Raw genomic sequence first — 27,853 nt, 5'->3', positions numbered from 1 at the left:
AAAGCGGATTCTGAACGCTCTCGTCAAGCTCTTTCGGTTTGAAGGGTGGGGCATGTCTGCGGCATTCTTAACCCCCCCCCTGCCTCAGGAGTTAAAAGTGCTCGCATCATCGCGACCATGATGACCTGGCGCCCGAATGCCCCATACCCTTACACTAACACGTTATGCTGACATTGGCCTGGTCATCCACTCATCCGGTGGCAGCGGGGTCTGCGGGGATACGGTTACTTGGCCCGCGTACACGACTTGCGGATGCTCGGCCCGCTGTACAAGCCAATGCCTGGGTCCGCACTCCGTAGTGATGCAGGGGTGGGAGCAGCACAACGGCCAGCCATTCTGTCATTGCAGGTGGGTTGCGTTGGAGATAGTTACACTACATCGATTCACTGGAGCCATTCACTTGCGCGTGTCAGGACTGCTCCTGCAGGCCTTGTACAGTGCGTTCTCCTGTCTATTCATGTGCAGTCCCACCCTGTCTCGTTCTATATCTGCTGTTAGATGATGTCCGGACATAAATCAGGACTTGAATCTAGAACCCAATGCAACAGCAGTAGCCGACCACCCTCTACCGGGACCTGCTGGTAGATACTAGTGGCATGCAGGCTCTGCCAGCTCCCTCACACCTGTCCACGTTTGCACAGTCTCCCTTCGCCCAAAGCCACCTCAGTGTCACCACACAGCACCCGCCACCCCGCCCAAGAAACCCCTGCTCCTTGTTCCCTTCAACACTTCCGCCATCCACGCGTCCGCCCACGGCCGTGCTCAGACTTCACGCCGGCTAACACCAGGTAGCAGCTCCTGGCTACCAGTCCGCCAGGATGGAGGACTGCTTGTTGTTGGTCTTGTCAGCCAGCTGCTGTCGCGAGGTCACGTTTGGCGGCAGCTCCTTGCCAGTGGCGGGCGAGCTCGGGATGAGTGAGGGCTTGGAGGGGATGCGGCTGCGCAGGCCCGTGCCGGCGCCGGTGCGCGGCGAAGGCGGCACGCTGCCGGTGGCCTGCTGCTGGCCGGCGGTCTGCGGCACAAGCGGCGCCACCTGCGGATGCAGCGGTGTGACGTTCTCACCGCCGCTGGGCAGCGGCGGGCTGGAGGCGGCAGACGTGTTGGAACGCGGGCTCGACGGCGCAGCCTGCAAGTACCCAGGTTGTGGGATTGGCTTCCGAATACTTGTATGTCTAGGTGGACGTAGCGCAGTAACCCAAGACACATAGTACTCCCAACCTGGGCTGAATGATCTCCAGCCATCCTCAACACCCCGCACCCCGCTCTCACCATGCCGGCAGCGAACACCTGCGGGAACTCGGCGTGGCAGCGCGCCAGCAACTTCTCCTCCGGGGCGCAGCGCAGCTCCTTGAGCGCGGACGCCTGCGGGACATTGAAGTCGCGCTGGGCGGGCGGCGGCAGCGCCCGCTCCACGTCCAGGCGCTGCTGCAGCAGCGACGCGGCCTCAGAAGCCAACGCAGACATGCCGTCCGCCTGCTGGCTGCAGGCATCTGTGGATGCACGTCATGGAAAGCATTCATATTCACGACAGTGATTGAGAGCACCGTATCCGTTCAGCCTACAACAAGCTCAGCGCATGCAGCGTAAAGCTAGTCGGCGTATCCACCGGGTCGCACCTGTGAGGTTGACGTCCAGGGAGCTGCACGCCGCCACCCAGGTGTCGGTGGATGCGGCTGCCGCCTCTGCCTGCTCCTCCAGGCCGCGCGAGAGCTCCGTGGCAGAGTACGCCGCGGACGCCGCCGCCTCATAGGCGCCCGTCACGCAGGCACGCACGGCACCCTGCACCGCCTCAATGCCACTGCTGCACGCCTGACCCATGCCCTGCACGTGAGAGACACGCCAACCACACGCCTTAGCACCCGGAACTGCAGTCCCTTGCTCGGCACGTTATCCCGTCAAGCCCGGCAGGCACGAGGACCTGCACAGCAGCCCACCTTGTTGAAACACTCCTGCGCGGTGATGCTGGTGGCCAGCTGGCCCGCTACGCCGGCGTGGATGGCCCGCGCCTGGTCGTGCGTGCTGCGCAGCGAGGCCGTGAGGCTGGTGGTGGCCTCCTGCACGCGGCCCTGCTGCGACTGCATGCCACTCGCCAGGGACGCCTCCGCCTCCTGCAAGGACACGCGTCACGAGGCCGTTCAGCCCGCCTTTGTACGTAAGCCTGTGCCTGTCACGGCTGGTGCAGTACACTTGCCTGCACCTCCTGGCGAGCGGACGCGGCAGTGCCAGCGATGCCGCCCAGCTGGCGCCGCACCACCTTGCCGCCCTCCACCGCCTGCTGCTTTAGCGCCGTCACCTCGCGCGCCACCTCGCCCGCGCGCTCCTCCGCAAACGCCGCCACCAGCGCCGTAATCTGCGCCATCAGCACCGCCTGCTGCGCCGCGCACGACTCCTTGTAGCGCTCCGCGAACGAGCCCATCCCCTCGCCCAGAGCTGCCGTGCGCTCCTCCACCACAGTCCCCGCCTGGTCCGCCGCCGCCTGCACGCCCTCGAAGCGGCCCGACAGGCGGCCCATGGCCTCATGCAGCGCCTTGCACGCCGCCTCTGAAGACGCCGCCTGCTGCTGAGTAAAAGCCGCCAGCTGCTGCGACTGCTGCTCCATCGCCTGCGCCAGCGCGTCGACGGCGCCGCGCGTGGCCGCCTCCAGGCCCTGCGCCGCCGCAACCGCCACCGCCACATGCGAGCCGGTGGCATCGTTAATGCGGCCCAGAGCAGCGGACGCGGCGGCCTCGGCGGCCTGGGCCTGGCGCTCCACGGCGTCGCGCATGGCCGCCACGGTGTCCTGCACCGCCGCCACGCGGCCCAGCAGCTGCTGCAGGTCCTGCGCCTTCTGCGCCTTGAACGAGGCCAGCGACTCACCCAGGCCGGCCAGCTGCCGGCGCTGGCCTTCCGCCGCGCCAGTCAGCTTAGAGCCCAGTCCGCCCAGCCGCTCCTGCAAGCGTCACAGCCAGCCGAAGGGAGCAAGCGGCGCACGTTTACGGCATAAGGGATATCCCTTGTCCAGCCTTGGTTTCTGCACACCGCAGCCCTGCACGTTTCTTCCTTTTTTCCATGGGAAGTAAGCCACTCACCGCCACCAGCGACTGCACGTGCTTGATGGTGTCACGGTCGCCGCTGTGCACGTCCGACAGCTCCTCCAGCGAGGCAAACAGCACGCCCACGTCCTGCGCCGCCGCCGCCAGCTCGATGCGCACTGCCTCGGCGGCCTCCGCCACGTCCTGCTCCGCCGTCCGCTGCGCGGTGATGATGTACTGGCGCTCGTGGATGCTGCGGCTGGCCTCCTGCAGCCGCGCGTCCATGTACTCCAGGTCCGCCTTGGCGGCCGACAGCTCCGACTACCGGGCGCGAGGGACATGAGGGTTGGGTATCAAAACAAGTCAAGCGGCTTAGTCGTGTCTTGCTACTATCGATGCCAAACCTCATAACACCATTTCGATGCGCCTGGGGGCTGCATTTGCAAATACACAGCCCAAGCCCAGTGCAGCTACTCTGCCTGCTCGCCTGCAGGCGGCTGATGGCCTTGTCCGACTCGGACTTCTGTTGCTCCAGCGTGGCGGCGAACTCCTCCTGCTCCAGCTTCATCTCCTCGCGCAGGGCCTTGACGGTGTCGCGCAGCTGCACGCGCTCCAGCTCGTCCTGAGAGCCAGGCCGGAAGAGTGGTGGGGTAGGGTAGGGTTGTGGTTGCGGAGGAGCGGGGTACAGGCGGCATGTTAGGTGGGTTCAGGCGGAGGCGAGAGCAGGTAGGAGCGCTTGCACTGGTTCCCATGCCTGAGCATACGAGGTGGGTGTTCAGGCCAGCCCTTGCATGCCTGCAACCTGCATGCATGCCGGTGCAAAGCTCCGCCTCAATCCCCACGGGTCTCACCGCCTGGAACTTGTCGGTGGAGATGTAGATGCCATTCTTCTCGCGCTGCGCAATCAGCTCCATGCGCAGCTTTTCCATCTCACTGGACATCTCCTTGATCATGGCGGTCTTGGAGATCTTCTGGTTGACCTCGGGCCGGTTGCGGATGTTCTTGGCCCTGTGACACGGCACCAACAGCAATAGTCAGTCCTTGGACCCCACGCTATCTACCCAACGCCAACCCCTCCATCCACCCTCTTAGCACGCCCGGCCACGCCCCCGCCCCCTTCTCGCCAATGCACGCACCTGTGCGCGTAGTCCAGCGTGCTGATGGTCTCCTCCTGGCACTGCACCGTGGGCGCGATGGTGGCGATGATGCAGGTCTTGGTCTTGCCACCCAGCGACTCGCGTAGCAGGCGCGTCAGCTTAGAGTCGCGGTAGGGCACGTGGCCCGAGTGCTCCACCAGCGCGGTAATGACGCGGCCCAGCGTCAGCAGCGACTGGTTGATGGAGCCCGCCTCACGCGCGCGGCCGTCCTTGGCACCGGAGCGAGAGATGTTCTCACTGCCCGCCAGGTCCACCAGGTTCAGCTTGCCCACCTTCAAAGGAAAGGGGATTTGAGATGAGGGGGAAGGAGTGCTAAAGCATGGCGGTGCGGGTGTTTGCTGGGCTGGCAGATGTGGAGGGGGTCCCGGGGCGCTGCGCGCTGTGTAGTCTCCGTTCGCACTGTGTTTGGCGAACCCAATCCTGATTCCAATGTGCTGAGTCTCAGCTTCTGAACCTCCATGCCCGCTCCCAAAACCCTGTCCGCACCTTAACAACATCCTCGCCCTCGGGCGTGACCTCACGCATGTGGATGGTGATGGAGAACACCGAGTGGCTGCGGCTGGAGCGTTTGTTTAGCAGCGTCTCGGCGGTGCGGCGCTTGGCCGTGCCGCGGTCCAGCACCTGCGCAGGGCATAGCGGGCCACAACATGTGTCGTTGAGACGCTGAGAACACCGCCGGAGTGCCACCGTGCTTGCTGTGGCACCAGTCTTGCCACCGGGATGGCGAATTGGCGTTCTGCAGAGTCGATCTCCCAGTGCGTTTCCGCTTCATCCCTTCCCGCTGTAAGAGCCACAACAGCGGTTGCACGCGCACCTGGTAGATTTCCGCGGCGCTCTTGACCACCACCTCCTCCAGGCCCTGCACCACCACACCGCTGCGGTCCTCCAGAAGCCGCAGGCGCTTGCCGTCCTCTTTGCCGTCGTCGAAGGTCGACAGCAGGTCCGTTAGCTCCTCATTGTACAGCTCAAGAAAGGTGACCTTGACGGTGGAGTCGGTGTTATTGGCCTCGATGGTGTCAAAGATCTGCTTGATGGAGCGCGGGATGACACCGGCCTCGGCGGACAGCACCTTGCCGTCGTCGCTGCGGCGCGGCCCGCCCTCCATGGTGTAGGTCTTGCCCGTGCCCGTCTGGCCATAGGCAAAGATAGTGCAGTTGAAGCCCTCCATGACCTCCTGGACGATGGGCACGATGGCCTGCTTAAACAGCTTCTCCTGAGAGGACTCGGGGCTGAAGACCTACGCGGAGAGCGGGGCACGGGGGTGAGGGGTGAGTGGGCTGGGCAAGCACCCTTACCGAGTCCTATCGGTTGACATCGAGCCCTGCCACGGAACACTCTTGATACTGGCAGTGTAATTAGCACCAGCATACAGGCCCCAACTCGCCCTGTCAAAGCGGAACGTCTTGGACGTCTGTTTTCCTCCGACGCTCTGGATATAGAGGGTCGCCTCGCGCAGAGCCTCATTGCAGGAAATAACTTGCGGGGTCCTCTCAGCGATTTCCTTGTCGCTCAGAGGCCTGCACACAGGCATGGAAGTCCGCGTTCAGGACTCGATTTCCCTGGGCAAAGCGTGACCCCACCCGAACACCGCACCTGCAGCGAAGCAACACATTCACGTTGACTCCATCATTGCCCTCGCCAGGCCCAGGTCCAGGCTTTGGTTCGGCCATTTGCGCAGCTCCGCGTCGACTGTCAAGAAGCGGCCGAGTTCCTCAACCCCGAGCGCACAAGCGTTTAATTATGCTGCTGTTGACAAACAGTAACGTATATGTGCGATGTGGATAGGCCTGCAGTCTTCAGAGCAGAAAGCTGTCGCCCCAAAACAAGTAACTTTAGAGCACCTCTGGCAACGTGCCACAGAAGTATACTTGTGCTCTCTTGATAATATGCACAGGCTAGGTGTAACAAGTCGCCTGATAGGGGCGCAACTGGCCCTGCTTCTGAATCCGGAACCTGCCTCTCAAGTCGGCGACGAGGAAATGCAGTATTGCAGTGCAAGAAGCATGATGCAATTATCGGCATACAACGTTGTGATAACGAGAAAGTTGCTCCCCTTGTCGGTGTCGGCTAGGGAGCGGCACGGGGAGGTTGGCGTGGCCCTGGGAAGTTGAAGCCGTTTCTCCGCATGGTGAAGAATCTGCCCTGGCTGCCCTGGCGCCCTGCTTCTGCTGCTATACCTGTAGGTCATGTAGCATGCCTGCACTGTTTGTACCAGAAATAGCATTACAGTCAGTGCCTCAGTGGCCCACATCAGCAGGCTTAAAGTGTGGTTCTGACGTTCTGAGACGCGCGACGCACACGTCATTCCGTGCGACCTCCATTCCAGCCACGCCTTCGCTCACACCTCACTCTTTGATCAGGTCACTCAGCTGCCGATGCAGATACCTCGTCCAGGCTCAACCTAATCCGTGCCCAACGCTCCGCTCGTGCATGACACGGTGCGGCCACGTACGCACGCAGAACACGGTCACTCGCGGTCGCTCCCATCAATGCATAGCGCGGCTTGTGCATTATGCTCCCTGCTTTGGGCGCAAACCTTCATTCCACACCATGCTCCACGCCACAATGCGCACAACGCCGCGTGCCTCAGGCACCCTCTGCCCTGCACATACCCCACCCATTACGGATATCCTCCACTTAACCTCACCCCCCCCCCACACACACACACACTCACTCCGCCAGGCCAAACGAGCCAGACTCTCACAAGTCACAACCACCCAGCCGCTTCGAGCGACGCCCGGCCGCTCAGAGAGCTGCCCAGCCGTCCCAGTCAGCCTCACAGCCGCCCAGTCAGAGCCCAGGCGCTCAGAGCTGCTTGAGCGCCTCGATGAGCTTGTCGGTGTGCTCGGGGCGGCCCACCGACACACGGATGAAGCCCGAAAGCTCCTTCTTGGCGTAGTGGCGCACCATGATGCCGTGCTGCGTGGCCAGCGCGTCCTTCACCGCCTTGGCGTCGCGGCCGTTGGTGACCTGCGGGGGCGGGGAAGCGGGACAGGTTAGGAGGGAGAGAGGTGAGGCAGCGGCCAAGTATCCACACGGCCGGAGACCGCGGAACAAATTACAGGCTCTCCGCTGCTTGGGTTCTGCCATCTCAAAACCTGCCCCGCCCACCGCGCCCCTCAACTCGAGCAGTATCCGCAAATCCGGCTTGAGGCTGAGCCCCGTGTGTCGAACCCGTGCCCCGCGCCAGTGCTGCACGCCGCCCCCTTGTGTTCCTAAATGGACTCCCCACTTCGCCCCCAGCCGCACCTTGGCCAGGATGAAGTTGGCGTGCGAGGGGTAGGGCTCCAGGAAGGGGATCTCCTTGAGCCGAGCAAACAGCCGCTCGCGCTCCGACACCAGCGCGTCTCGTACCTGTGGGGCATTTGATGTGTCATAGAAAAGCAGGGCAGGGATGGGAAAAGCGGGTCACTGACAAGGCACATTGGGCCAGTGCGCCGGCCCTAGCAATACAGCGCACCAGAGCAACGCTGCCACCCGCTCAACCTGCGTGCGTGCAGGTTGTGCGCCCCTGGAATGCCTGCAGCGCCCACGCAGCGCTCACTCAGCGCCCACGCACCGCCAGCTGATCAACTCACGTCTCGACACCCATTTGGTACGCGCCATTACACACTCCGTCTTCATGGACGGCTACACACCTCGCCCCCTGCTCTGTCCCCACCCCACACACCGTGTTAAGGTAGTTCATGTTGGTAAGCGCCGCGCACGCCGCCACCTCCGCCGCCACCGACACGTTGTAGGGCTGCTTGGCGCGCCACATGTACTCCATCATGCCGATGGGGAAGGCGCCGTAGCCCACACGCAGGCCCGCCAGCGCTGTGGGGAGACGGGATGCGGGATGGGTTGGGCGACACAGGTGCAATGTGAGACAGACTGTAATGGGATGGACGGGTGATTGCGTGCTTAGAAGTGCGGCATGTGTGGTACTGGGCTTGTGCAGCATATGCCGCGAGGTGCGGTGCGGTGCATGCGTGGAGCAACTGGCCTCAGAACTAAGTTTGTCACCCGCAAAGTCTGGTGGTTGATCCTGTTTAGTGTGGATATCATCTTCGGCCGTGCACTCAAGCATGCAATCTTCACACGCGCTCTCCTCCCTCTCGCTCTCCCCCCTCCCCCTCGCCCTCAACCCCTCTCCCCTCAACTCCTCTTCATCTCCTTCCACCTTCCTCACCCGCGCTCTTGGAGAACGTGCGCAGCACGATGAGGTTGTGGCGCTGCAGCACCCAGTGCATGCGGCTGGCCTCGGTGCTGAACTCGATGTAGGCCTCGTCCAGCACCACCAGCACCGGCAGGTCCAGGATGGAGACCAGGTCGGCCTCGCTGATCATGGAGCCGTCGGGGTTGTTGGGGCTGGTCAGGAACACCACCTTAGGCTTGTGCTCCACCACCGCACGCCTGAGGCGGTGGGAGGAGCAGACGGGGGGGGCGGGGATGGGAGGGACCGAGGGAGGCAGCGGTTGGCGTCAGTTGCGGTTGCCGGTTACAGCCCCGCGCCGTCACCTCAAGCCGCGTCGGCTTCAGCCGCGGCAGAGCTCCCGCTAGCTAGCTGTCCCAGCCATGGCCACTGTCCTACTATGCGTCTACGCACCGCTGCGGCGCCACCCACCACACCGTCCACATCGCCAGGGCCACCCTTCAACGTCAGGGTCACTCTTCATTGTGAGCCCCTACCGCCCATAAGTAGCGCCGCATAGCCCTCCATCCTTACAGCCACCAACCCAAGTACCCCAATGCTCCTCCCTCGCACCAACCACGCTAGTCCCACCTCCACCATCGTGCCAACCCGGCCCCGCCCCGTGCACCCGCCGCACCACAAACCTACCCCCTCACTGGTGAATCCAACGCCTACGACAACCGCCACCCCTCCCCCAGCACACACCACACCACACCACACCACACCACACCACACCACACCACACCACGCCACGCCACGCCACGCCACGCCACCCCACGCCACGCCACGCCACGCCACGCCACGCCACGCCGCGCCGCGCCGCGCCACGCCACGCCACGCCACGCCACGCCACGCCACGCCACGCCACGCCACGCCACGCCGCGCCGCCCGACCTCCCTGCCCGCCTCATGCCCATGTGGCCCACACTCACTTGACGGCCTCCACGTCGATGCGGAAGCCGTCCAGGCGCGGCACCGTCACCACCCGCGCGTCGTTCACGTCGGCATCAAACACGTACCTACGTGTCCGGGGCAGAGGCACGGAGATTAAAGGTGGTGGTGTGTGAGGGGCCAGTAAGTGGTGTATGCTCGCGCGGCCGCGGCGCGCACTCGTCAGCACAAAGACCCCAGAGCAACCTGGAGTGCCGGCCAAGTGTGTTGACTGAGTGGGCCACTCACTCTTGAACTTTCTGCATCGCCCTGCCCCACGCTTGCCCTGCATGCTGCATCCCTGTCCGCCCTGTCCAAACCGCTCGGCAGCCCGCCGCCCCGGCGGCCCCGCCCCCGCCAGGCCCGCTGCCCCACCCACGCCCACACCCATGCCCACGCCCACGCGCCCACCCACGCCACCGCCACCGCCGCCGCCCCCGGCCCGCCCCCGCCGGGTCTCACTCACATGGTGAAGGTGGGCGGGCAGTCCACGATCTTGTCACCGGGCTCCAGCACACAGCGCATGAGCAGGTCGATCAGCTCGTCCGCGCCGCAGCCCACCTGCACACAGCCGTCATTGTTAGTAGTAGTGTTGATAAGCAAATGGCATTACGAGTGCGGTGGCCTTTCCTGCTGGTCCGTCGCGGTGTGGGGTTGGCTGGTTGGCTGGTACTGGTAGCGTGACGTTCGCGGGCCTGGTTCGTGTGTGTGCGGCGTGGACACCCTCCCGGTCCGCCACGGAGGCAGGGCCCCACCCCGCCTGGTACCCCCCTGCAACTCCCCCCCCACACACACACACACCAGCCCCCGTCATACAAGGTCCGCCTAACGCCTCCCACTGACTTGCGCGCGGCCATAGCGCTGCTCGCCCGGGTTTCACCACGCCCTGTTGGTCCATTAAGCCGCGATCCCCGCAATTCTGCCCCCATCTATTACTCCCTAGCATTTCCACGCCTTCAGCAGTTCCCAAGAATGCTCGTCAGGCCGCGTTCCCTCAGGCCACGGTCGGCGGCGCTAATTCTCCATAGCCACACACGTGCACCAGATTTTCTTAGGCATCCAAAACAACACATCGATACTTTACTCCTTGAAGCATATTGCGCGGCCTCAAGAACCTCGCTTTGCGAAATCGGGTCCAGCTCCTTCGCTGCTCCATATCTCACCAGCAGGTTCTCCATCGGGATGTTGTGCATCTCCGCAAGCGCTCTCCGCAGGGCGCGGGTCTCCGGGTCCGGGTAGATGTGAGGGAAAGGCATGGTCGCCAGTGCTTCCCGCACCTCCGGGGGCGGTCCATATGGGTTCTCATTTGCGTCTAGCTTAATAATATCCTCAGGCTTGCGGTTGTAACGAGAGGAAAGCACCTCAAACGGCTCAATTGGCGTGTAAGGCGCCAGCTTCAGAATGTGCTTGCGCAGGAACTGAGTCGAGCTAGGAGCAGAAGAGGTAGAAGTGGAAGGCTCCATGGTTGCTGTGGCCCTAGGAGCCACGCAGAGCGCGCGGCCGCGAGTGATGCCGCGACCTGCCCGAGTGGCAGGGGCCTGGAGCCCGGTAGCCTGCATATTTTATGTCTACTTGAAGGGAAAGTATGAGAAACGTGGCGGGGCACGGCGCAAGGCAGGAGTCGAGGGAGAGAATTGGCCACTCGACCGCCATGGGCACGGACCCCTGGGACCTGGGTGCATCGGGGCCTGGAAGAAGTAGTCCAGCGTGCATAAGCCACCACGCAACAGAAGCGCTGGCATTTGCGCTCCACATTGCGCCCTAGCCTGCTGGTAAGCGGGAACTCCAAATGCGCGCAGCAGCTCGCGGCGCCGCGGCTACTCGCCTGCGGCCTGCGCCCGGCCCTGGCACCCCGGAGCTCGGCGAGGGCGGCAATGCTGATGGAGGTGAGCGGGAGCTCAGACAGAGTTATCGTGCGATACGTCTTCCCGCGCATTTTCGACCCTGGCGCTGACCAAAGCTCCCTGCTCCGGCTGGACCACAGGCACGCCCCCGGAAGTCGGTGCTGCTGATGATGATCACAAGCTAGCGAGTGCAAGCCAGCAGCAGCAGCAGCAGCAGCAGCCCGGCGTGAGCCAGGCGGGCAGTCAGCAGCCGCACAAGCAGCCCGCGATCGCCCCAAACCCCGCGCCTGGCGTGGCGGCCGTCGCCTTCAAGAAAGCAGCAGCCGCTGCAGCGGCAGCTAGTGCGGCTGCAAGGGCCCCAATAGCAGTGAGCGCGGGCGGGCTAGACGTGCTCGATGTGGGACCGGGCTTGGATCCAGACCAGGACCAGCCACAGCAGCGCGGGTCTGTGCGCCCGCCTGGCGACGCCACCACCCCCCTTCCAGCCTCGGTCAGGCTAGCAGAGGACGCAGACACGCCCCTGCCTGGCGGCCGCGGCGGTGGTGGTGCGGGTGGCAGCGGCGGCGGCGCGGGCGGAGGGCCGCTGGGCCAGGGTCGTGGCATGCCGGAGAAGTCGCCGCCGCTGGATGACCTGACCCGCATCAAGTACCAGCTGTTCACGGCGGCAGGTGAGGCGGGCCGCTTGCAGCAGGCGGGCTGGTGGATGGATAGGCGGGTGGAACTCATGTGGTGTGGAAGGCAGGGTGCATGAGTGCCGAGAGGGTTGTGTGAACATTCTAGCAGTCAAAGCAGGGACCCCGCGTAGGCCTGAGCCACCGGACAAACTCCGGTGTGCTCCTGCTGTCCTTGACCCCAATGCGCATACAGGCGAGCCGCTGCCGCCCAGCCGCCGCGCGCACCTTCAGGCGGCGAGTGAGCTGCTCGAGGGCGCCGCCGAGGAGGCCGCCACGCAGCTCATGAGCATGTCGCAACAGCAGCAGCAGCAGCAGGTCGGGTTTTTACAACAGGCGCCGCCGCAGGTGCTGCCCTTTCTAGGCATGTCACAGGGCAGCCAGCAGCAGCTGAGCCAGCCGGGGCCGGCGCAGGGGCCGGCGCAGGGGCCGGCGCAGGGGCTGGGGTGGCTGGGCAGCCAGGGGTTGCCACCTGTGAGTATGGGCAGTGCCCAACACGATCCCATGGAGATGTCGCAGCAACAGCCGCAGCAGCAGTACCTGAGCATGAGCTTCTCTCAGTCGCAGCCGCAGTCTCAGGAGGCAATGGATATGTCGCAGCGGCCGCAAACGCTGCAGCAGGTGTGGAGAACTGGGGATGGTGTTGCCTGACGGGGACCTGCCTGGTGCCGGTTGTTGTGCGGCAGGTGATGGGGCATTCCTTATTCCCAAGGACATGCGCAGTGCATTACCGCATGCTTTGACTCATTGTAAAGCCCTTCTGTCTGCCGCGTCTGTCATGTGTGCCGCGTGTGTCGCAGTCACCGGAGCTCAACAAATCGCTGACCGCCACGCATTCTGGTGCCGCCGGGCCCGGGGGCGCTGCCGGCGGCTCCGCCAGCGGCTTGCCGCTGGTGCCCCCACCGTCGCTCATGTCTCAGCCGTTCTCTTCGCCCCGCAGCGGCCAGGCGCCCAATGCTGCCGGGTCCGGCGCGGCGTCGCCTTCGGCCGCGGCGGCTTCGCTGCTTCCCGAATACGCGTCGTGGCCCGTGCTGAGGTGCGTCGGCGCTGCTGCCAGCAGCAGGGAGTGGCTCCGGCAGTGGGGCGGGCAGTGTCCTGTCCTTCGTGTCTTCCGTCCACGGCACAACTTCACATCAGAATCAGTTGTATTGTGACTGTGCACCGCTGACCGTGCGTCTTGTTGCTGCCTGCGACTCCTAGGCTACAGACTGCGGACGGACCCAAGACCGCCTTCGTGGCGCCATCCATGGTGTCCAAGGTGCGTGGGTGCATGGGCGGGCGGGCCGCGCCAGCCGCAATCCGCTGGGACGCACATTGCCGTACGCATGATCACACGTGTCAGGTAGCAAGTCAGCTTGGCGCGGGTTGCCGGCAACTGCGGAGGGGGAGTCGTCTATACTGCCTGGCCTAGCCAGCAGCTGGCCTGGCGTGCCTGCCTCGGCCTCTGTTGCTACCTCTGTTGCATTGCGACGGCAGGAGTCCTGAGCATCGTTGGCCACCACCAGGCGGCCCGGGCCTTCGCTGTCTGACCCTCGCTTCTAATGTTGGACGCAGGTGGTGCGGGAGCATGGGCTTGCCACCGCGGCACCCAAGCGCGCGGCAGAGGGTGCGGCGGAGCGTGACGCAGAGGAGGCATGAGTGGATGGGATGAGATGAGTGGACTGCTGGCAGCGTGGGCCACACGAACCGGATGTACGGACGGGTGAGGTGATAGGGCGGATTACTTTAGTGCGTGGTCGCCATATTAGGGTTCAGATGGAGCATGACTGCATGAGTAGCTAGTGAAGAGGGCATCTGGCAGGTTTGAATGATGAATGCTGGGTGTACATGCGGGTTCGCTGATAGACACACCGGTATAGGCGACGGGACTTGAGGACTTCGACGTGTATTCATGACTCTGGGGGAGGGAGCAGTCAACTCTGTATCAAGCTGGAGGTGCTAGGCTGGCCACAAATGTACTGTACTGACATCTCGAAGAGCCAAGCACCTGGGCCCGGTGTGTGGCCTCGCAAACGTGGAGCCATGGATGCACATTGCGTAGCCAAGCCTTACAATGTGCTCCGAGACGGCGAGTCAAACTTGCTGTCATTGTCAGCGAATTCAGCCTATGTTTCAAGCAAAGCCGTACATACCTTATGGCACAGGCATGAGAATGTGCATGCGCCGGCTGCACCACAGACGTGCAAATTCGAGCGTGTCCGGGCGACCTCCCAGCCGTGTAGTCATTCCTACTTGGGAACGTACTTCCCCTCTGTAACTAGTTCCCAAACGGACTGTCCATATAATCACAATACCACAAGCTTAAATCCTGCAATCACCACAACCGAGCGCAAAGGCCCGCACCTCAACCACCCATGAATACTTGTGCATCCCGCAGTCCTCCGTCACGCATCTTGCATGTCCTAGTGTGCAACACATTCGCTTGATGAATGGCCTCAGCATCCCAACAGGCCGTCCTGGATGCCGGCCTCAATATGAGTCTGTGTCCGACGAGCCGCTGTCCAGGAGTCCAACCAGTTTCCCCACTGCGCCCCGCGCCCGCTGCACGTCATAGCTGAACGCCGAACTGGTGGCCGGCCGAACCCGAGGCGGCGCCGCCACCAGCGCTGCGGCTGCAGGCGACGCTGCTGGTGCTCTAGCCGCTGCCGCCACCGCCGCAAGTGGTGTTGATGGTGCAGTTTGCGGCGGTGCCATACCAGAGCCACCATGCCAGGCTGCCCGCGCCCCTGGCAGCACCCGTTCACCAGCGCTCCTGCTAGCGCCAGCAAAGGTGGCCGCGGCTGCTGCTGCGGCGGCGCTGGGCCCTGCCACAGCAGCAGCATCAGCAGCAGCAGCGGCCTGCCGTACAGCAGGATTGCTGGGCGATGGCGGGGCGCGGGGCCGCTTATTGACGTTGTGGCCACGACCTGCGCCACCCGCTGGCGTCGGCGGAGGCATCGCGGCCGGACTGCCGGTCCTGGGCGCGGTAGCAGCCGTGGCCTTGGCCGTGGCCGTGGCTGAGGCTGGGGCCAGGGCCTGCGCTGCGGCTGGCGCTGCGGCTGCGGCTGCGGCTGAAGCTGCAGCTGCGCCCGCCATGCGACCAGTTGCGGTGGCCACGGCGCGACCCACGCGCATAGTGGGAACGGCAGCTGCCGCCTGACCATCAGTGTGCGACCCAGCCCAGCCAGCCGCAGCCGCACCCGCAGCTGCAGCCGTGCCCGCGGCGGCACCAGCTGCCGCATTGCCAGCAGCCCCACCACCAGCCCCAGCGTGAAGGCCCCGCTGAGCAGGCGTTGCCTTACCGTTGCCATTGCGGGTGCCGCGGGCGTCGATGGCGGTCTTGCGCTTCTTGCGCTCCTTGCCGTCGTCGCCGCTGGGCTTCTCACCGGAGCCACCACCGCTGCTGCCAGCCGCGCCAGGGGCGGAGCGCTTCCTGCGGGGCAAGCCGCCTGCGGCCACGCCGGTGCCTGCGTCTCCGCCTGCGTCTGCGCCTTCGACTTCGCCTGTGCCCATGCCTGCGCCTTTGCGCGCGCCCACGTTGGCGCTTGTGCCCGCTCCTGCACCTGCGGCTGTGCCAGCGCTGACGCCTGCGCCTGGCATGCCGGCAGTGCCGTCGTGCAGGCCCCGCCTTGGCAGCGGCAGGCTGGCACCGGCTCCCACCGAGGCAGCTGCATCCGCGGCAGGCTTGGCTGCGCTGAAAGCTGCCTGCGCCCGTTCCGCCGCCCTCCGCGCCGCGGCAGCGGCCGAGGAGACCCCAGGCAACACCGGCGCCGGCGCCGCGGCCGGGGGCGCTGCTGCCGCAGCGCAGTCCATCCCCGCTGCAGGTTGGGCCGGTGCAGCCGCCCCTCGTCCTGCGGCTGGCGCCGTAGCTTGAGGCGTCAGCCGCCCCTGCAACGGCTGCTGCTGTTGCCGAGCGCTGGGGTCCCAGGGCAGCTGCGCTAGTGGTTGCGGCGGTACCAGCCCAGACCCTGCCGCAGGCCCTGCGGCGCCGTTGCCGCTGTCCCCGGCGTTGACCTCTTCGTCGTCATCCGAGTCACTGATGACGATGACTTCTGTCTCAGCACCCGGTCCTGGGCGCGGGTCTGCGTCCGAGTCTGAGCTCACGAGATCGACCAAGGGCGTGTTAGGCCTTGCGGCGGGGGCGGCAGCAGCAGCGGCGGGAGCAGCGGCAGCAGCAGCGCCGAGCGCTTCTGCCGCATCCTCCTCCACAGCAGCAGCCGCAACAGCCGCCGCAGCAGCCTTCATGGCAGCCCCCTCCGCATTCTCCTTCGCAGCCCACGCCGCATCCTCCTCTGCAGTTTCCTCAGTAGCCTCCACCGCAGCATCGAGGCGACCAGCAGGGGCAAGCGCCTCTGCCTGGGCTGCTGCCGGCTGCAGATCACCGCCGCCGTGGCGCGCCAAGACTGGCGACGCTTCCCGAGCACCACCAGCGTTGGTGGCGGCGCCAGGACCAGCGCCGCTGCCACCACCGGTTCCAGCATCATCGTCCTCGTCGCTGTCATCGCTCACGGTGGACTCCTCGCCGCTGGACTCGGATGCATCAGACTCCGGCTCATCATCTCCACTTGAAGAGTCGAAGCGGATATGGCGGCCATGGAAGGCAGGCATGACGGCGCCTGCCACCGGGGGCGCGGCGTGCAGCCGCAGGCTGGCAAGGGGCGCCCGGGCCGACGCCGGCGCTGGCGCCGGCGCCTCGCCTGCCTTCAGGCCAGCCCTGCTGGGCTGCTGCTCTGCCAGCCGTTGTTTCGCCGGCGAGCCTGGGTGACCCGCCCGCGGCAACTTCTCGCGTTCTTTTGACACCTCCTCCTCCTCGCCACCAGACTCCGCCGCCGCCGCCGCCTCGGCGTCCATCACCGCTGGCTCCTCCTCCTCGTCGTTCTCCTCCGCCTCTGCCATGTCCGAGCCCTCCGTCTCAGACTCCGACTCAGACTCCGACTGCGACTCCGACTCCGCCGGCTGGTCTGACGCTGGCCCCGGCTCCGCCTCCGCCTCGAGCACTTGCGCCTCCGGCTCCTCCGCCTCCGGCTCCTCCTCGTCATCAAACACCTGCAGCCGCCTCCGGTGGAGGGAGGCTGACGAGCGCCGGCACCGGCCGCGGCGGAGGTGCTCCAACTCGTCCTCCTCTTGGCCCTCGCCCTCGCCACCAGCACCGGCACCGGGAACATCAGGGTTGCCGGGGCCACCGACGCCGTGGCACTGCGCGCTGGCGGCATGGCCAGCAGCAGCACGAGCAGCGCCGCCAGCGGCTACGAGACCGCCACCATCGCTGTGCATGGGAGAATGCCCAGCTGGCGCATCAGCACGGCAGGGGGCTGCCGCAGCAGCGGCAGCCGCCTCCCCACCGGCGGCGGCTCTCTGCTGTGCGCTGCCGAGGCCAGCCGCCAGGCAACTGCTCCGAACAGGCGCCTGTTGGCCCAGCCGCTGCTGGCCGCCGCCGCCCGTGTGCCGCAGGTCCTGCTGCTGCGCCTGCTGCAGGCCGCCACCGCTAGAGCGTTGCAGCAGCCGCTGCAGCTGCCGCAGCGGCGGCGGTAGCAGTTGCGGTAGCGGTTGCGGTGGCGGTGACTGCGACTCACGCTTATGCTCGCCGGCCTGCGGGAACTCTGGCAGGACGAAATCAAACGCCTCGTAGGCGTCATTGGTGATGTCCTCCAATTCGGCGCCGCCACCAGCGAAGGCGCCCTCATCCCCATCACCGCCAAGAGCACCACGACCACCGCCACCGCTGCCGCCGCTGCCACCGGCGGTGGCTCCGGCACCGGTGCCGCCCCCTGCATGCGCAGCCGCGGCTTCGGCCTGCTGTTGTCGCCGGCCCAGCAGCAGCCAGTCGCTGACGGAGGGCTCGCGCTGGCTGCTGTTGCCACGGGTGTTCACCTCCGTCGCCCGGCCCCGTGAGCCACCCGCCGCCGGGACCAGCAGCGCCCCGCCGGACGTCATGCTGGCGCTGCGGGCGGTGGACATGCGGGCGGCGGTGGCGCCGGTCGCCGGGCTCCGGCGCGGCAGCAGCAACCCCTCGACTGGCCGCTGCGGCGGCCGCGGCGGCTGCGGCTGCGGCTGCAGCAGGCGCGCACCCGGCGGGTTGTCGTTCCTGTCAGCACCGCCAACGCCAGCGCCACCTTCGTCGATACGGGCACTGCCCAGCCTGTCACTGGCGAGGCCGTCGCCAGCAGCACGGAGCGACAAGGAGTCGCCGCTGCCGCCAGCCGCGGCCCAGCGGCGCCGCCGGTGCATGCCCCCGCTGTCCGACATGCCCTCGTCCTCGTCGGCTGCTGTTGCCGCAGCCGCCGCCGCCGCCGCACCGGTGAGCTGAGGGTGGAGCTGGCGGCTGCGCCCCGTGGTGTGCACTGCCTCAGGCCCCGCCGCCGCGGACAACACGCGCCGCAGCTCTGCCAGCGGCAGGTGTGCCCCTGCGCCTGAGGCAATCGCCGGCACGGCCGCCTGCTGAACATCCGGTCTTGGCACCGCAGCCTGCACCGCGCGCGGTTGCGCCGCAGCGACTGCAGGGCGCGTGCGTATTTTAATTTGAAGCCCCGCTGCACCTGCGGCCGGCGCCGCTGCAAGCACCGCCAACGTCGGTTGCGGCTGCTGCGCGGCCCCCTGCTGCGTGCCCCGCCCTGCCTGATCGCCATCCGCCGCAGCCGCAGGCGGCGCGGCTGTGGCTGTGGTGCCGCGCATGTGAGCAGCTGCTTTGCCATCCGCAACGGCGCGCGCTCGTGTCAGCCGGTGCGATCGGCGGGGTGCAGTCGCGTGAGGTGCGTCGTCACCACTGCTGCCGCTGCTGCCACCTGCGGCTTCCCCTTCGGCTGCCTGGGCCCGGCCGTGCCCTCCCCGCAGCCGGCGACCGCGGCCTGAAGCCCTGCCGGCGAGTTTCGCCGCAAGGCGACCTCTGCGCGGCGGCGAGTAGGGCGGGTCCGCGTCGCTGCCGCTGCCGCCGACGCCGCCACCGCGACCGTCGTCCTCACTGCTGCTGCTGGCATCAGCGCGTTCGCTGGTGTCACTGGCCTCCTCCTCTTCGCTCACGCTGCCGGCGGCGCCGCGCTTGGACGCCCGCCCGGGGCGCGGGTGCTGCCGGCGGCCGCCCTGGCCTGGTTTCTGCTGCTGCCGCTGCTGCTGCTCGGCTAGGAGGTCCTGCAGCTGCGCCACCTTCCAGCGTGCAGAGCGCAGCTCAACCTCCAGAGACCGCACCAGATCCTCGCGCGCCTGCGTACGTGTCAAGATTGTGGAAGCAAGTAGCGCCGCGGGTCAGCTGTTTTCCGCCGGGCTAACGCAATTCATGCCACTTGTGGATGGCCAGTGGACGCTAGCAGGGAGCCGGACCTGCTGCACGCACGCACACTCCGGACCAGCAATTTAGTGGCAAAGCAACGTGTGGCGCAGTGCTAGGTCTGCTAGAGCGATGCGCTGTGACGGTATACAGCAGGTAGGTGCACAGACAGCCGCGCACCTGCTCCACGCTGATGCGGACCTCCTGCGCCGCGCGCTGTCGGCCCACCTCGGCCGCGTGGGCCTGCAGCGCCTCCACTTGGCGCTGCATGGACGTTAGCAGGAATGCAGGCAGGTAGGTTACATTGTACTTAACAATCACGATTCACGTTTAGTACGGTAGAGCAGTGGAATTCGCGGAAACAAAAACAGACGCAGTTTTGAAAAGGAGGTGGTGGCGGCGCACTCCTGGCTCCTGTTACCTGCAGCCTCGCGTTGTGCACTTGTAGCTCGGCTATGCGCCGATGTTGAAGCTCTGCAGGGGTTGGCGGCGCCGAGGGGCCGGCGGCGCTGCCACTGGCACCGCCGGCAGTCTGCGGCGGTGAAACGTGCACACTCGCTGAGCAGAGGCGACATCCTGCCCCGGCACAGGGTCCCACCAACGTAGCCCGTGCCCACAGCAACAATGCAGCATTGCACAGCACGGGTGCGGTGATGGAGTGGGCGGCTGCACGCCCTCACCTGCTGCTGCCTGGAGCTGCGCTGCAGCTGCTCCAGCAGCTTTGAACGCAAGTCGCGGTTCTCGTGCTCCAGCGCCGCCACGCTTGCCTGCGCCGCCGCCAGCGCCGCTCCGTGCTCCAGGCGGCTGCCCTCCACAGCCTTGTAGAAGGCATTCTGTGAAGCATTTATGGCGTTGTGTAAAAAGGATGCATGCACAACAGCACAACCAGGGGGGCGGCACATGTTACATGGGTGGCCACTGGAAACCACGCAATGCAACACGTGTTATGGAAACGCGGCCCATCGGAGTCCCAGAGGTACACGCAGCGCGACCGAGTGCGCTCCCTGCCGGGACGGCCGGGGCGACCGCATGGACGCGCCCAGGGTACTAGAAGCCCACCTTCCTGGCCGCATGGAAAATCAGCTGGAAGAACGTGTGCGCGCCCCAGTCCAGCACAATCTCGCTGCCGCGCGGCAGGCGTCGTGGCTGCGTCGTGAAGAACACCAGGCAAGGCATGTAGGCGTACCTCACGCCGGCGGCGCCGTCCGCACCGGGCAGCTTGACTTTCACCAGGCACTGCGAGAACAGAAACACGGCACAATATGGCAGGCACGGCAATCAGCTGCGGCGGTGCTTTGGCGAGGCTTGCGGGACATGTGAGCGGGCTCTTGGAGGTCAAGTATGCAAATGCAAACGCGCGCCGTGCGCGCGCGTTGTATTTACTCCTCAACCCAAGTGCACGCATGGCAACGGTGCTCATATTTCGTACCTGCACGTCAGCGGCGTTGGCGGCCCGCTGCTTGTACTCGTGACAGTTGCACTCACGCTGCGGGGGCCCTCCCTCCCCGTAGATGGCGTCACAGGTTCCCCTGAAGTCGCATTGCGAGGCAGTGCGGAGGTGTAGCGCATTGCGAGGTAGTGCGGGACAAATCAAATTTTGCACTGGCAGCAGGCGATCCGGTACCGATGAGCAGAAGTGTACGCGCTGTGTTGCGGCCTCTGCAGGCGGGCGCAACCAGTACGGCGGTATGCCCCACCGTCTCGGTCTGCCCAAGGCCGCACCCTTGCTTCCAGCCTTGATCATAGCAACGGGCAGCGCTGCCCATCTCAGCCCGGGACCCTGACGGCTGACTGCTGAGAACTGCCCCTCTCACCAGCCAGTGCAGTCGTTGGCCATGGCCATCAGGCAGCGCCGCTTGTCGCCCTGCAGGACCAGGTCCCGCTCCGGCTCCGGCTCGCCGTCCTCGTCCTGCACCTGCGAATGAACAAGTGATTGCAAGCATACACACGCGTTAGCTAAGTGAGCTTGACGCACAAAGCAAACTGATTCTTTGCTTCGTCCCCATGCGACGGTGTTGACGGCCAGTGGCGTCAGGTTGGCTTGGTGCAGCAGCGAGTGCGAAGCCACCAACTAAGCCCAACGGCGTGCATGCATCGGGAAACGAGGAGAGCCGACCCACCTGCAGCACGACGCACGAGAACTCGTATGCGTATTCTAGCTGCAGGCTGCCGCTGTAGTCGTGCTGCATGCGCGCATTCGATTGCTCCTGCAGGGGCACACACGTCACGTGCACGTGCATGGCAACGGCGGTCAGTGAGTGCGCTAGACACGCGCATGCAGGCAGTGGCGGCCCAAAGGCGCCACGGGTATGAAACATGCAAACAGCTGCTGACGCAACCGTGCACTTGGATGCTAGCTAGCAGCGGCCACCATTGCCGCCACCACCTCGATCGGTCGCTTACCGCAGTCTCCAGGTGCCCAAAGTAGGTGCCTAGGAAGCGGCCGCGGTCCAGCCCGTCCTCCGCCGTCACCACTAGCTTGCGCTGCTGGGCCGTGCCCGGCATGCGCCGCACCTGTGCAAGTATGCCGTACAGATGTTGACCGCAATCAAAGATGATGAGGCAGTGGGTGCCGGTAACTAGCTGGCAACATGGCAAGGCTTGCCGCGGCGCTCGGGTGCACGTCCGAGGGCGTGCACTGCATTGTGCCGAGTCTTCGTGTGTGCGCGTGTGCGTGTGCACGTCTCATCACAGCGGCATGGGCACGCACCACTGGGTTGTTTTGGCAGGGGTGGCAGTCCCCGGCGGGGATGTCGGCGACGCCCAGCACCTCGCGCGGCTCCTGGTCGGCCCGCAGCGCAGCCAGCAGCGCCTCGACTTCCTGCATGAAGGCAGCAGCCGCGAGCCCGTACACAAACGCGCTGTTGGATTCCTTTTCCCCGGGAACAATGACACACAGGCACACAGTCCTAAGCGTTTCTTCCCTTGAAGCGGTCTGTAACAACCGCACACACACGTGCAAAGAAACACGTACATATGTGCAGTGGCCGGCCGGCGGTGCAGCCAGTCGGGTACCACCCAACCCACAAGCCTTGCGATACGGGTACTGCCGTCCCCGCGCACCTCTCCAACTTTGTCCATGCGCACGCCATGCCGCTCCGCCTTGCAGCGTGACAGCCGCACCAGCTTCTTGTGCTTGCCCGCGCCCCCGTCCAACGGCATGTACAGCACATCGGGCTCCATGCAATCCAACTGCCTGGAACCGTACAACGTCTTGGCGTTCGCCGTCGCACATTCCTCCGCCTCTGGCGCGGCTGAGTAGATGCTGCTGAAGTGCCCGTCATGCGGCAGACCCATCATGGGGCCGCTGCTGCGTGGGAGCGAAAGGGCGGGGGATACAAGGGCATGAGTAAACGGTTGTGCACAACTGCACACGCCCCCTGCACACGCCCCCGTTGGAACAGGCAGGCACAATGGGAGCACGACGGAAGCAAGGCAGCAGCACAGCACAATGAGCACGCGCGTGGGGGTGGGTGACCCAGATGGCAAGGCACAGCGACCCAGATGACATGACTGGGCCCCGCAGGCTTCCGCACGCAGGTGTGCTACCGCCCCGTGCTTACAGGGGCTCAGCGAGTGCAGCTCCACGTGCGCCGGCGGCAGCCTGGCTGCGCGGGCCCCCCTGCTGCAGAGGCGAGGCCGTGGGCTGTTCGCCGCCGGCCGCTGCTGCCTCCGCAGGCGCATGCCAGCACTCGGCAGCTGGAGAGGTAAGCTCCGGGTCGGCTGCGTCGTCGCGTGCCGCGAGTGAAGCAGGTGGCGGATTGTCGCTGCCGTTTTGGGTCGTATCCACCATTGAGGCTTGCGGCACCCCGGCTTTGGCCATGGCAGCAGCGGTGCCGGGCGGGACCACTCCAACATGTGCAGTAATTGTTGCCATGCCGCCGCACAGCTGTTACCCTGCCGCAAAATCGAACATATTGGGAGGGGTTAGAGGACTGCTCAGCACACGCGCCAGCAGATACTTGCATGCCACGCTTCTCACCTGAGCTCGGAACCAGAGCTATGGAGAGCTTGGGGACCCGATGTCCTATTATGTCACACCATATCTTGCCAGAGCTGTAGGGAAGAGACCTCGCTGCCTAATTTGGTGACCATGAACCAACTCGCCAACTTATGTGGCCGCGCTGGACCAACTGCTGTTATAATTGGAAGTTTGAGACAGCTCCGAGCATCGGTAAACGACCCGATGGCGAGGCGTCTGAGCAAGCTCGAGCCTTGCTGGCAGCTACACGCCGAAGCTATGGCGTCGCTACCCTTGTTATTCAAGCTTCGTTCAATGCGGTCAGGTGGCCTGACGTCCGTATTCCTCACCCTCGAGCGAGTGCTTCCTTAAGGGGCGAGCCGTTGTCCTGGCTGTCTTGGGTCCTGACGAACTGTAATATGGCCCGGAAGCGCCAACAACGAAGGTTGGGAGCGCCTCGCTCCTATCTGCCCTGCCAGGGTGGCCAGCAACTCCAGCAGGCAACTCGCCGAGCTTTGCCCGAAGCCCGAGTGCTCCCAACCGATGACTGTGTTTACTATGTTTAGTATCTGTGTAGGAGCGTGCATGCTTTTGGGGAACTGATGGGGAAGGACGATGGGGCCTGCAGGGCGATCGCAGCGCACGATCGCACGAACCGCACGCGGCACTTGCCGCTGCTTGATTGGAAGCAGAGAACTTTCGCCTTTATGTAAATGTAAAATCGGTCAAGCCTCAAGATTATGGTGCCAGGACAGTATGAGAGGTGAGCTGCAGGCCCCGCCTAGGCCAGCCTAGGCCCAGCTGGGCCCCAGCGGGCCGCTCAACACCCTCGTGCGTACTTTAGTCGTCCGCATTGACGTCGCCGTCGCCCCCAGGGCCCCCGATCCCGTCCGCGTCTATCGTACGTATTTATATGAGCTTACACAGAGTTGCGCCCTGGCGGCCTGGCGCTGCGCATCGACGCTGTGCCTGCGCCCACAGCGCAGCCCAGGTCAATAATGGCAGCAGGAGTTCAGCCCCCAGCCCTGCAAACCTGGCACCTTCGAGTCTGCGACCAGCTTCAAGATATTCTTGACTCTGCGCATGCCTCCAGTGTAAGTGATGACAATACCTTTACCGATATCTGTTTGTCCTGGCGAGTTACCAATGGGGCCACTACCCACGGCCACCTATCTAATAGTCCGCTCCAAGCAGCGGTGCATGGGCGGTGGTGTCTGGCGCTCAAGCCGTACATGTGCAGCCTAGCAACCCTCATCCCCACCAGCACCCTAGGCCTAGCCGCTGCGCAAGCACGCGTCGAGTCATGGTGGCAAGCGCTGGCAAGCGCAGCACACTCCTCCCACGCTGAGCCTCCGGCGCGTGACTACCAACCCTCAACCCATGTACACGCCCGTGAGCGCAATAATGAGAAGTTCTGCAACACGTCACAGTCCTGCTACACATGCTGTACGCCCTTACAGCGCATCGGCACCACCCGTCGCGCGTGCGTCACGCTCACTCAAATGGCTCGTCCACAAAAGTTCCGCCCTCGTACGTGCCAGGGTCCGGGTACGGCCGCCGCCACTCGCCGCCGCCCATGGGGTCGCCAAAGGGCGTCTCTATGTGGTCCTGCCAGTCGTGACCGCACTGGATGACGGACGACTTGGGGTTGGGTACCGTCAGGTTGCAGCAGGGTGGCTGCTGGCGGTAGGACTTAGGCTTGAACGACCGCGGCTTGCCGTAGCGCAGCGTCCACTCAAAACCCTTGTTGTACAGGTCTGTCAGGGCGAGCAGGGGACGAGGGCAGGCGCCAGGCGGGGGATTCACCTTTGCTGGGAGTTGCAGCTTGCCAGACCAGGGTGGGTGTGCTGAGGAGTTGCATCGGCGAGTGCGTAGCAGCGTGCCATGCTAGCCCTCTGCCCAGGGGAGGTCGACACGCAGCAAGCCCAGCCCCCGCCCCCGCCCAGCCCCAGCCGTGCCCGCACCTGACGCGCGCATCTGCAGCACGTTGGCGCTCCACTCGTACGGGAAGCCGTACTCCAGCTGGATCTGCTTGGCGCTCATGCCCGACAGCTTCTTCAGGCACTCCTTCAGCTGCGGGTCGTAGTTGGTGCCCAGCTGGCCGCCCGGGGTGTAGCAGCGGTAATCCAGCACCACCATGGGGTTCACGGAGCGGCGGGGCTTGGCGCCGCGCGCCTTGCCCACGATGTTGCCGCCCCACCTGCGGACGATGCGAGGCGGGAGCGCAAGGGATCAGGGAGTGAGAGGAGCAGGGAGTGACAGGAGGGTGGGATGGGCGAGGAGGGAGGGAGGCGTGGTTCAGGCGACAGATCACGCCGGTTCACTTCCACAGGCCAGCCAGGTGCCTTCTCTCGCAGCCCGTACCCGTGCGTAGCATAGGCGCCCAGCGTCACTAAACAGCGGCGTTGCTGGACACGTACGTACATGCACAACCCGTGTGCCTGCACGCACCTAATGATCATGTTCTTCTGGGTGCCCGGCAGGAAGATGGAGTCCACCGCGCAGTTGACCCAGCTGAACTGCAGCGCCTGTTGGGCGGGTGCACGTGCGTGTGACTGGATGCCGGCAGATGCGGCATGGGGCGTTACAGCCTACCGCACACGCACGGATACTGCAAGGACTCGGGACCCCACACATGTGAAGACCCCCACCCACGTGACCTTTCCACCACCATCTTGAGCCCTTACCTGCAGGTTGTCAATGAGCTTGACCTCGCCCTGCTCAGTGATGAACACGTTCTGCGCGTGCCGGTCGCACTGGCTAGACAGCAGGTCGTAGATGGCGGCACGCACCACGCGGCTGCGGTTCAGACGCGGGCCCAGCATCGTCTGCGGGGAGGGGACGGGATCTCAGGCAGGACTACTTTGAACATGGCGATGGTGACATGTATGGAAGGGTAGGGCCCGCCGCCAGCGGTTGATGCAGCGCACGCAGGATAAGGGCAAACGCCGGTGTGCATCAACGGATTTCCTCGCTGCCTCCGTCACAGCAAGGAACAAGCGCCGCCGTCACTGCTTAAAACCGCGCGCACTCACCGTGAGGCTCTCGGCCACGAAGTTGCGCTGCCGCTTGTAAGACAGCTGGTTGAGCGACACGCCCTCCGCCTTCTCCATCCACAGCCCGTCCCACCACACGTGCAGCCCGTGCTTGGGCACCACCGCGTTCACGCGGCCGGGCCACACCTGCGACCAGGTCACGAGGTGGCGGCGGGCATACCAGCCGGCGTAAGGCCCAGCTGCGAGCCCCTCCACACGACACTTTCCCAAGCTTATCGACACATGTCCTGGCCCCAAGGACCGTCGCTTGTTTGTTTGTCCTCCCTGTCCACGTCCTCCCTGCTGCAACTATATTTCCTTCCCACAACACCTGCCTCCGCCCCCTCCCCACATCCCCCTCCGGATTAAGACTGCCCTCTCATCCCTTGGCAGTCCCATGGGTCCAATGTTTTGAGCCCGGGCACCTGACCCGCCTCCTCACCTTGATGGTGACGTCCAACAGGCCGCACTCCTCCATCACCTTCTGCTGCGCCAGCAGGAACTGCACGGCCTTGGCGCCCTCCGCCGTGTTGCTGCAGCGCCAAGAGAAGGTGCCGTGCACCTTGTCAATGGGCATGCACCACACCTTGAGCACCGCCTTGCGGCCCGTGTTGGCGGTCTCCGGCAGGTCTAGCGAGGGCGTGGAGAGGAGCAGTGCAATGCGCGGAAGGGAGCGCCGGGATAACAGGCGGAGCCACAGACGGCAGGAGCGCACAGAAGTGAGGCCAGTGCACCCCGACCTTTGTTTCCCGCCACGGGCCATCGGTTGCGCTGGTTCAAAGTGTAAAGCGATGGTCCTCCCCGCGCCCGTGGCCTCGGCCCCAGCACCTAATCCAGCCATGCCAAATGCAAGCCACAACCGCCACAACAGTAGCCCGCTGCTCAGCCTCACCCGCAAAGAAGAGCCACTCTGGCGAGGCCCCGACCTCTATCTTCATGTTCTGACCTAGCTGATTTGTGGCGGCGGCGGCCTGTAGCGGCTGAATCTGCGTGTCGCAGCCATAGCACTCGGTGCAGTTTGGCTTCAAGCTCTTGGCTGCAATCTCATCCTTCATGGGCATGATGTTGAACTTGAAGCCCGGCGGCACGTACATCTGCTCCTCTTTCTTAGCCGGCTTCTTGGACTTAGCTAAAAGCGATCTCCCAGTGTCGCTAGCCTCTGAGCTGGAGGCCGAGCTATCTATCCCTGCGCTGCCGCTGCTGGTGTCTGCGCCGGCGGAGAGGTCCCACAAGGGTTCTGCCGCACCCAACATCCGAGCCAGCAGGTGGCGGCCCGGTGGCTTGCCGGTGTGGCATTTGTGACACAAGTAGCAGTCATCAACGTGTGGCAACGGTGTCGCCTGTAAATCGTGAACAGGGCAGATCGGAGCCGGCGCAGGCCAAGGACAGGACCAGCGCGACCCATACCCTGAGTGGTGAAGTGACGTGACCCGACTGGTCGTGTCAGCTAGCCCTGTCACAACCCCCAGCCCTTAAACCTGCTTTGTCACATACCTCTATATGTATCACGCTTAGGACCACATATGCACATAGCAACAGCAGCCGGCAGCTTTGACACCCAGCCATGGCCCCGCCCGTCACCGCGTGCGAAGTCAAGCGGCGTTGCTTAGCTACAGCCGTTTCATTTCCTTATCAGATCGCTGCTTGTTATGGCTAGTATGCTATATAATGCTTCAACAACGAGCAATGTCTGCGGCGAACTGTTGCACCGTCAAGGTAGACACAATTCAGCAGCCTGGTCGCAGGTTCCAGGACAAGAAGCGTACTTGAACGTAAACTGAATGCATTATGTGTTACTTGCCATAGAAATCGCTCAGGGCGACATCCACAG

General features: G+C 64.8%; 5 protein-coding genes across 6 annotated transcripts; 1 reads left to right on the top strand and 4 right to left on the bottom strand.

The window, feature by feature from the left end:
• Positions 1 to 356: 356 nt before the first annotated feature.
• CHLRE_16g672497v5 (uncharacterized protein) lies at positions 357 to 6,170 on the bottom strand. Its single transcript, XM_001695852.2, has 13 exons — positions 5,762 to 6,170; positions 5,553 to 5,685; positions 4,983 to 5,405; positions 4,655 to 4,789; positions 4,148 to 4,440; positions 3,863 to 4,019; positions 3,499 to 3,633; positions 3,069 to 3,332; positions 2,192 to 2,929; positions 1,935 to 2,108; positions 1,617 to 1,821; positions 1,270 to 1,490; positions 357 to 1,126 (listed from the first exon to the last, which is right to left on the bottom strand). The coding sequence occupies exons 1-13, from the start codon at positions 5,836 to 5,838 to the stop codon at positions 803 to 805; spliced, it is 3,279 nt and encodes a 1,092-aa protein (XP_001695904.2). The 5' UTR covers positions 5,839 to 6,170; the 3' UTR covers positions 357 to 802.
• A 209-nt stretch (positions 6,171 to 6,379) lies between these two features.
• Positions 6,380 to 10,860, bottom strand: CHLRE_16g672385v5 (uncharacterized protein). The gene is made up of 7 exons (XM_001695853.2): positions 10,435 to 10,860; positions 9,738 to 9,832; positions 9,274 to 9,360; positions 8,340 to 8,563; positions 7,839 to 7,984; positions 7,418 to 7,522; positions 6,380 to 7,138 (listed from the first exon to the last, which is right to left on the bottom strand). The coding sequence occupies exons 1-7, from the start codon at positions 10,732 to 10,734 to the stop codon at positions 6,974 to 6,976; spliced, it is 1,122 nt and encodes a 373-aa protein (XP_001695905.1). The 5' UTR covers positions 10,735 to 10,860; the 3' UTR covers positions 6,380 to 6,973.
• A 160-nt stretch (positions 10,861 to 11,020) lies between these two features.
• On the top strand, positions 11,021 to 13,766 carry CHLRE_16g672273v5 (uncharacterized protein). The gene is made up of 6 exons (XM_043071189.1): positions 11,021 to 11,157; positions 11,256 to 11,783; positions 11,983 to 12,407; positions 12,587 to 12,822; positions 12,987 to 13,044; positions 13,341 to 13,766. The coding sequence occupies exons 1-6, from the start codon at positions 11,061 to 11,063 to the stop codon at positions 13,422 to 13,424; spliced, it is 1,428 nt and encodes a 475-aa protein (XP_042916181.1). The 5' UTR covers positions 11,021 to 11,060; the 3' UTR covers positions 13,425 to 13,766.
• A 56-nt stretch (positions 13,767 to 13,822) lies between these two features.
• On the bottom strand, positions 13,823 to 23,710 carry CHLRE_16g672161v5 (uncharacterized protein). Of its 2 annotated transcripts, none has more exons than XM_043071185.1 (13): positions 23,009 to 23,710; positions 22,590 to 22,923; positions 22,090 to 22,336; positions 21,737 to 21,847; positions 21,430 to 21,540; positions 21,147 to 21,233; positions 20,841 to 20,941; positions 20,456 to 20,555; positions 20,086 to 20,262; positions 19,707 to 19,859; positions 19,448 to 19,558; positions 19,207 to 19,290; positions 13,823 to 18,962 (listed from the first exon to the last, which is right to left on the bottom strand). In XM_043071185.1, exons 2-13 carry the CDS (start codon positions 22,901 to 22,903, stop codon positions 14,256 to 14,258), a joined length of 6,303 nt encoding a protein of 2,100 aa, XP_042916180.1. In that variant the 5' UTR covers positions 22,904 to 22,923; positions 23,009 to 23,710; the 3' UTR covers positions 13,823 to 14,255. The 2 variants fall into 2 exon arrangements, with proteins under 2 accessions (XP_042916180.1, XP_042916179.1); XM_043071186.1 differs by having other exon boundaries at positions 22,090 to 22,333.
• Positions 23,711 to 23,894: 184 nt separating this feature from the next.
• On the bottom strand, positions 23,895 to 27,794 carry CHLRE_16g672049v5 (uncharacterized protein). Its single transcript, XM_043071182.1, has 8 exons — positions 27,517 to 27,794; positions 26,915 to 27,362; positions 26,465 to 26,652; positions 26,023 to 26,169; positions 25,675 to 25,815; positions 25,439 to 25,515; positions 24,952 to 25,187; positions 23,895 to 24,744 (listed from the first exon to the last, which is right to left on the bottom strand). Exons 1-8 carry the CDS (start codon positions 27,586 to 27,588, stop codon positions 24,482 to 24,484), a joined length of 1,572 nt encoding a protein of 523 aa, XP_042916178.1. The 5' UTR covers positions 27,589 to 27,794; the 3' UTR covers positions 23,895 to 24,481.
• Positions 27,795 to 27,853: the final 59 nt, after the last annotated feature.

The sequence above is a fragment of the Chlamydomonas reinhardtii genome, chromosome 16, assembly GCF_000002595.2.
Source record: "Chlamydomonas reinhardtii strain CC-503 cw92 mt+ chromosome 16, whole genome shotgun sequence".
In the NCBI taxonomy this organism is placed as follows: Eukaryota; Viridiplantae; Chlorophyta; class Chlorophyceae; order Chlamydomonadales; family Chlamydomonadaceae; genus Chlamydomonas; species Chlamydomonas reinhardtii.
The sequence above is the reverse complement of the archived record's forward strand: the minus strand, read 5'-3'. Positions and strand labels throughout refer to the sequence as shown.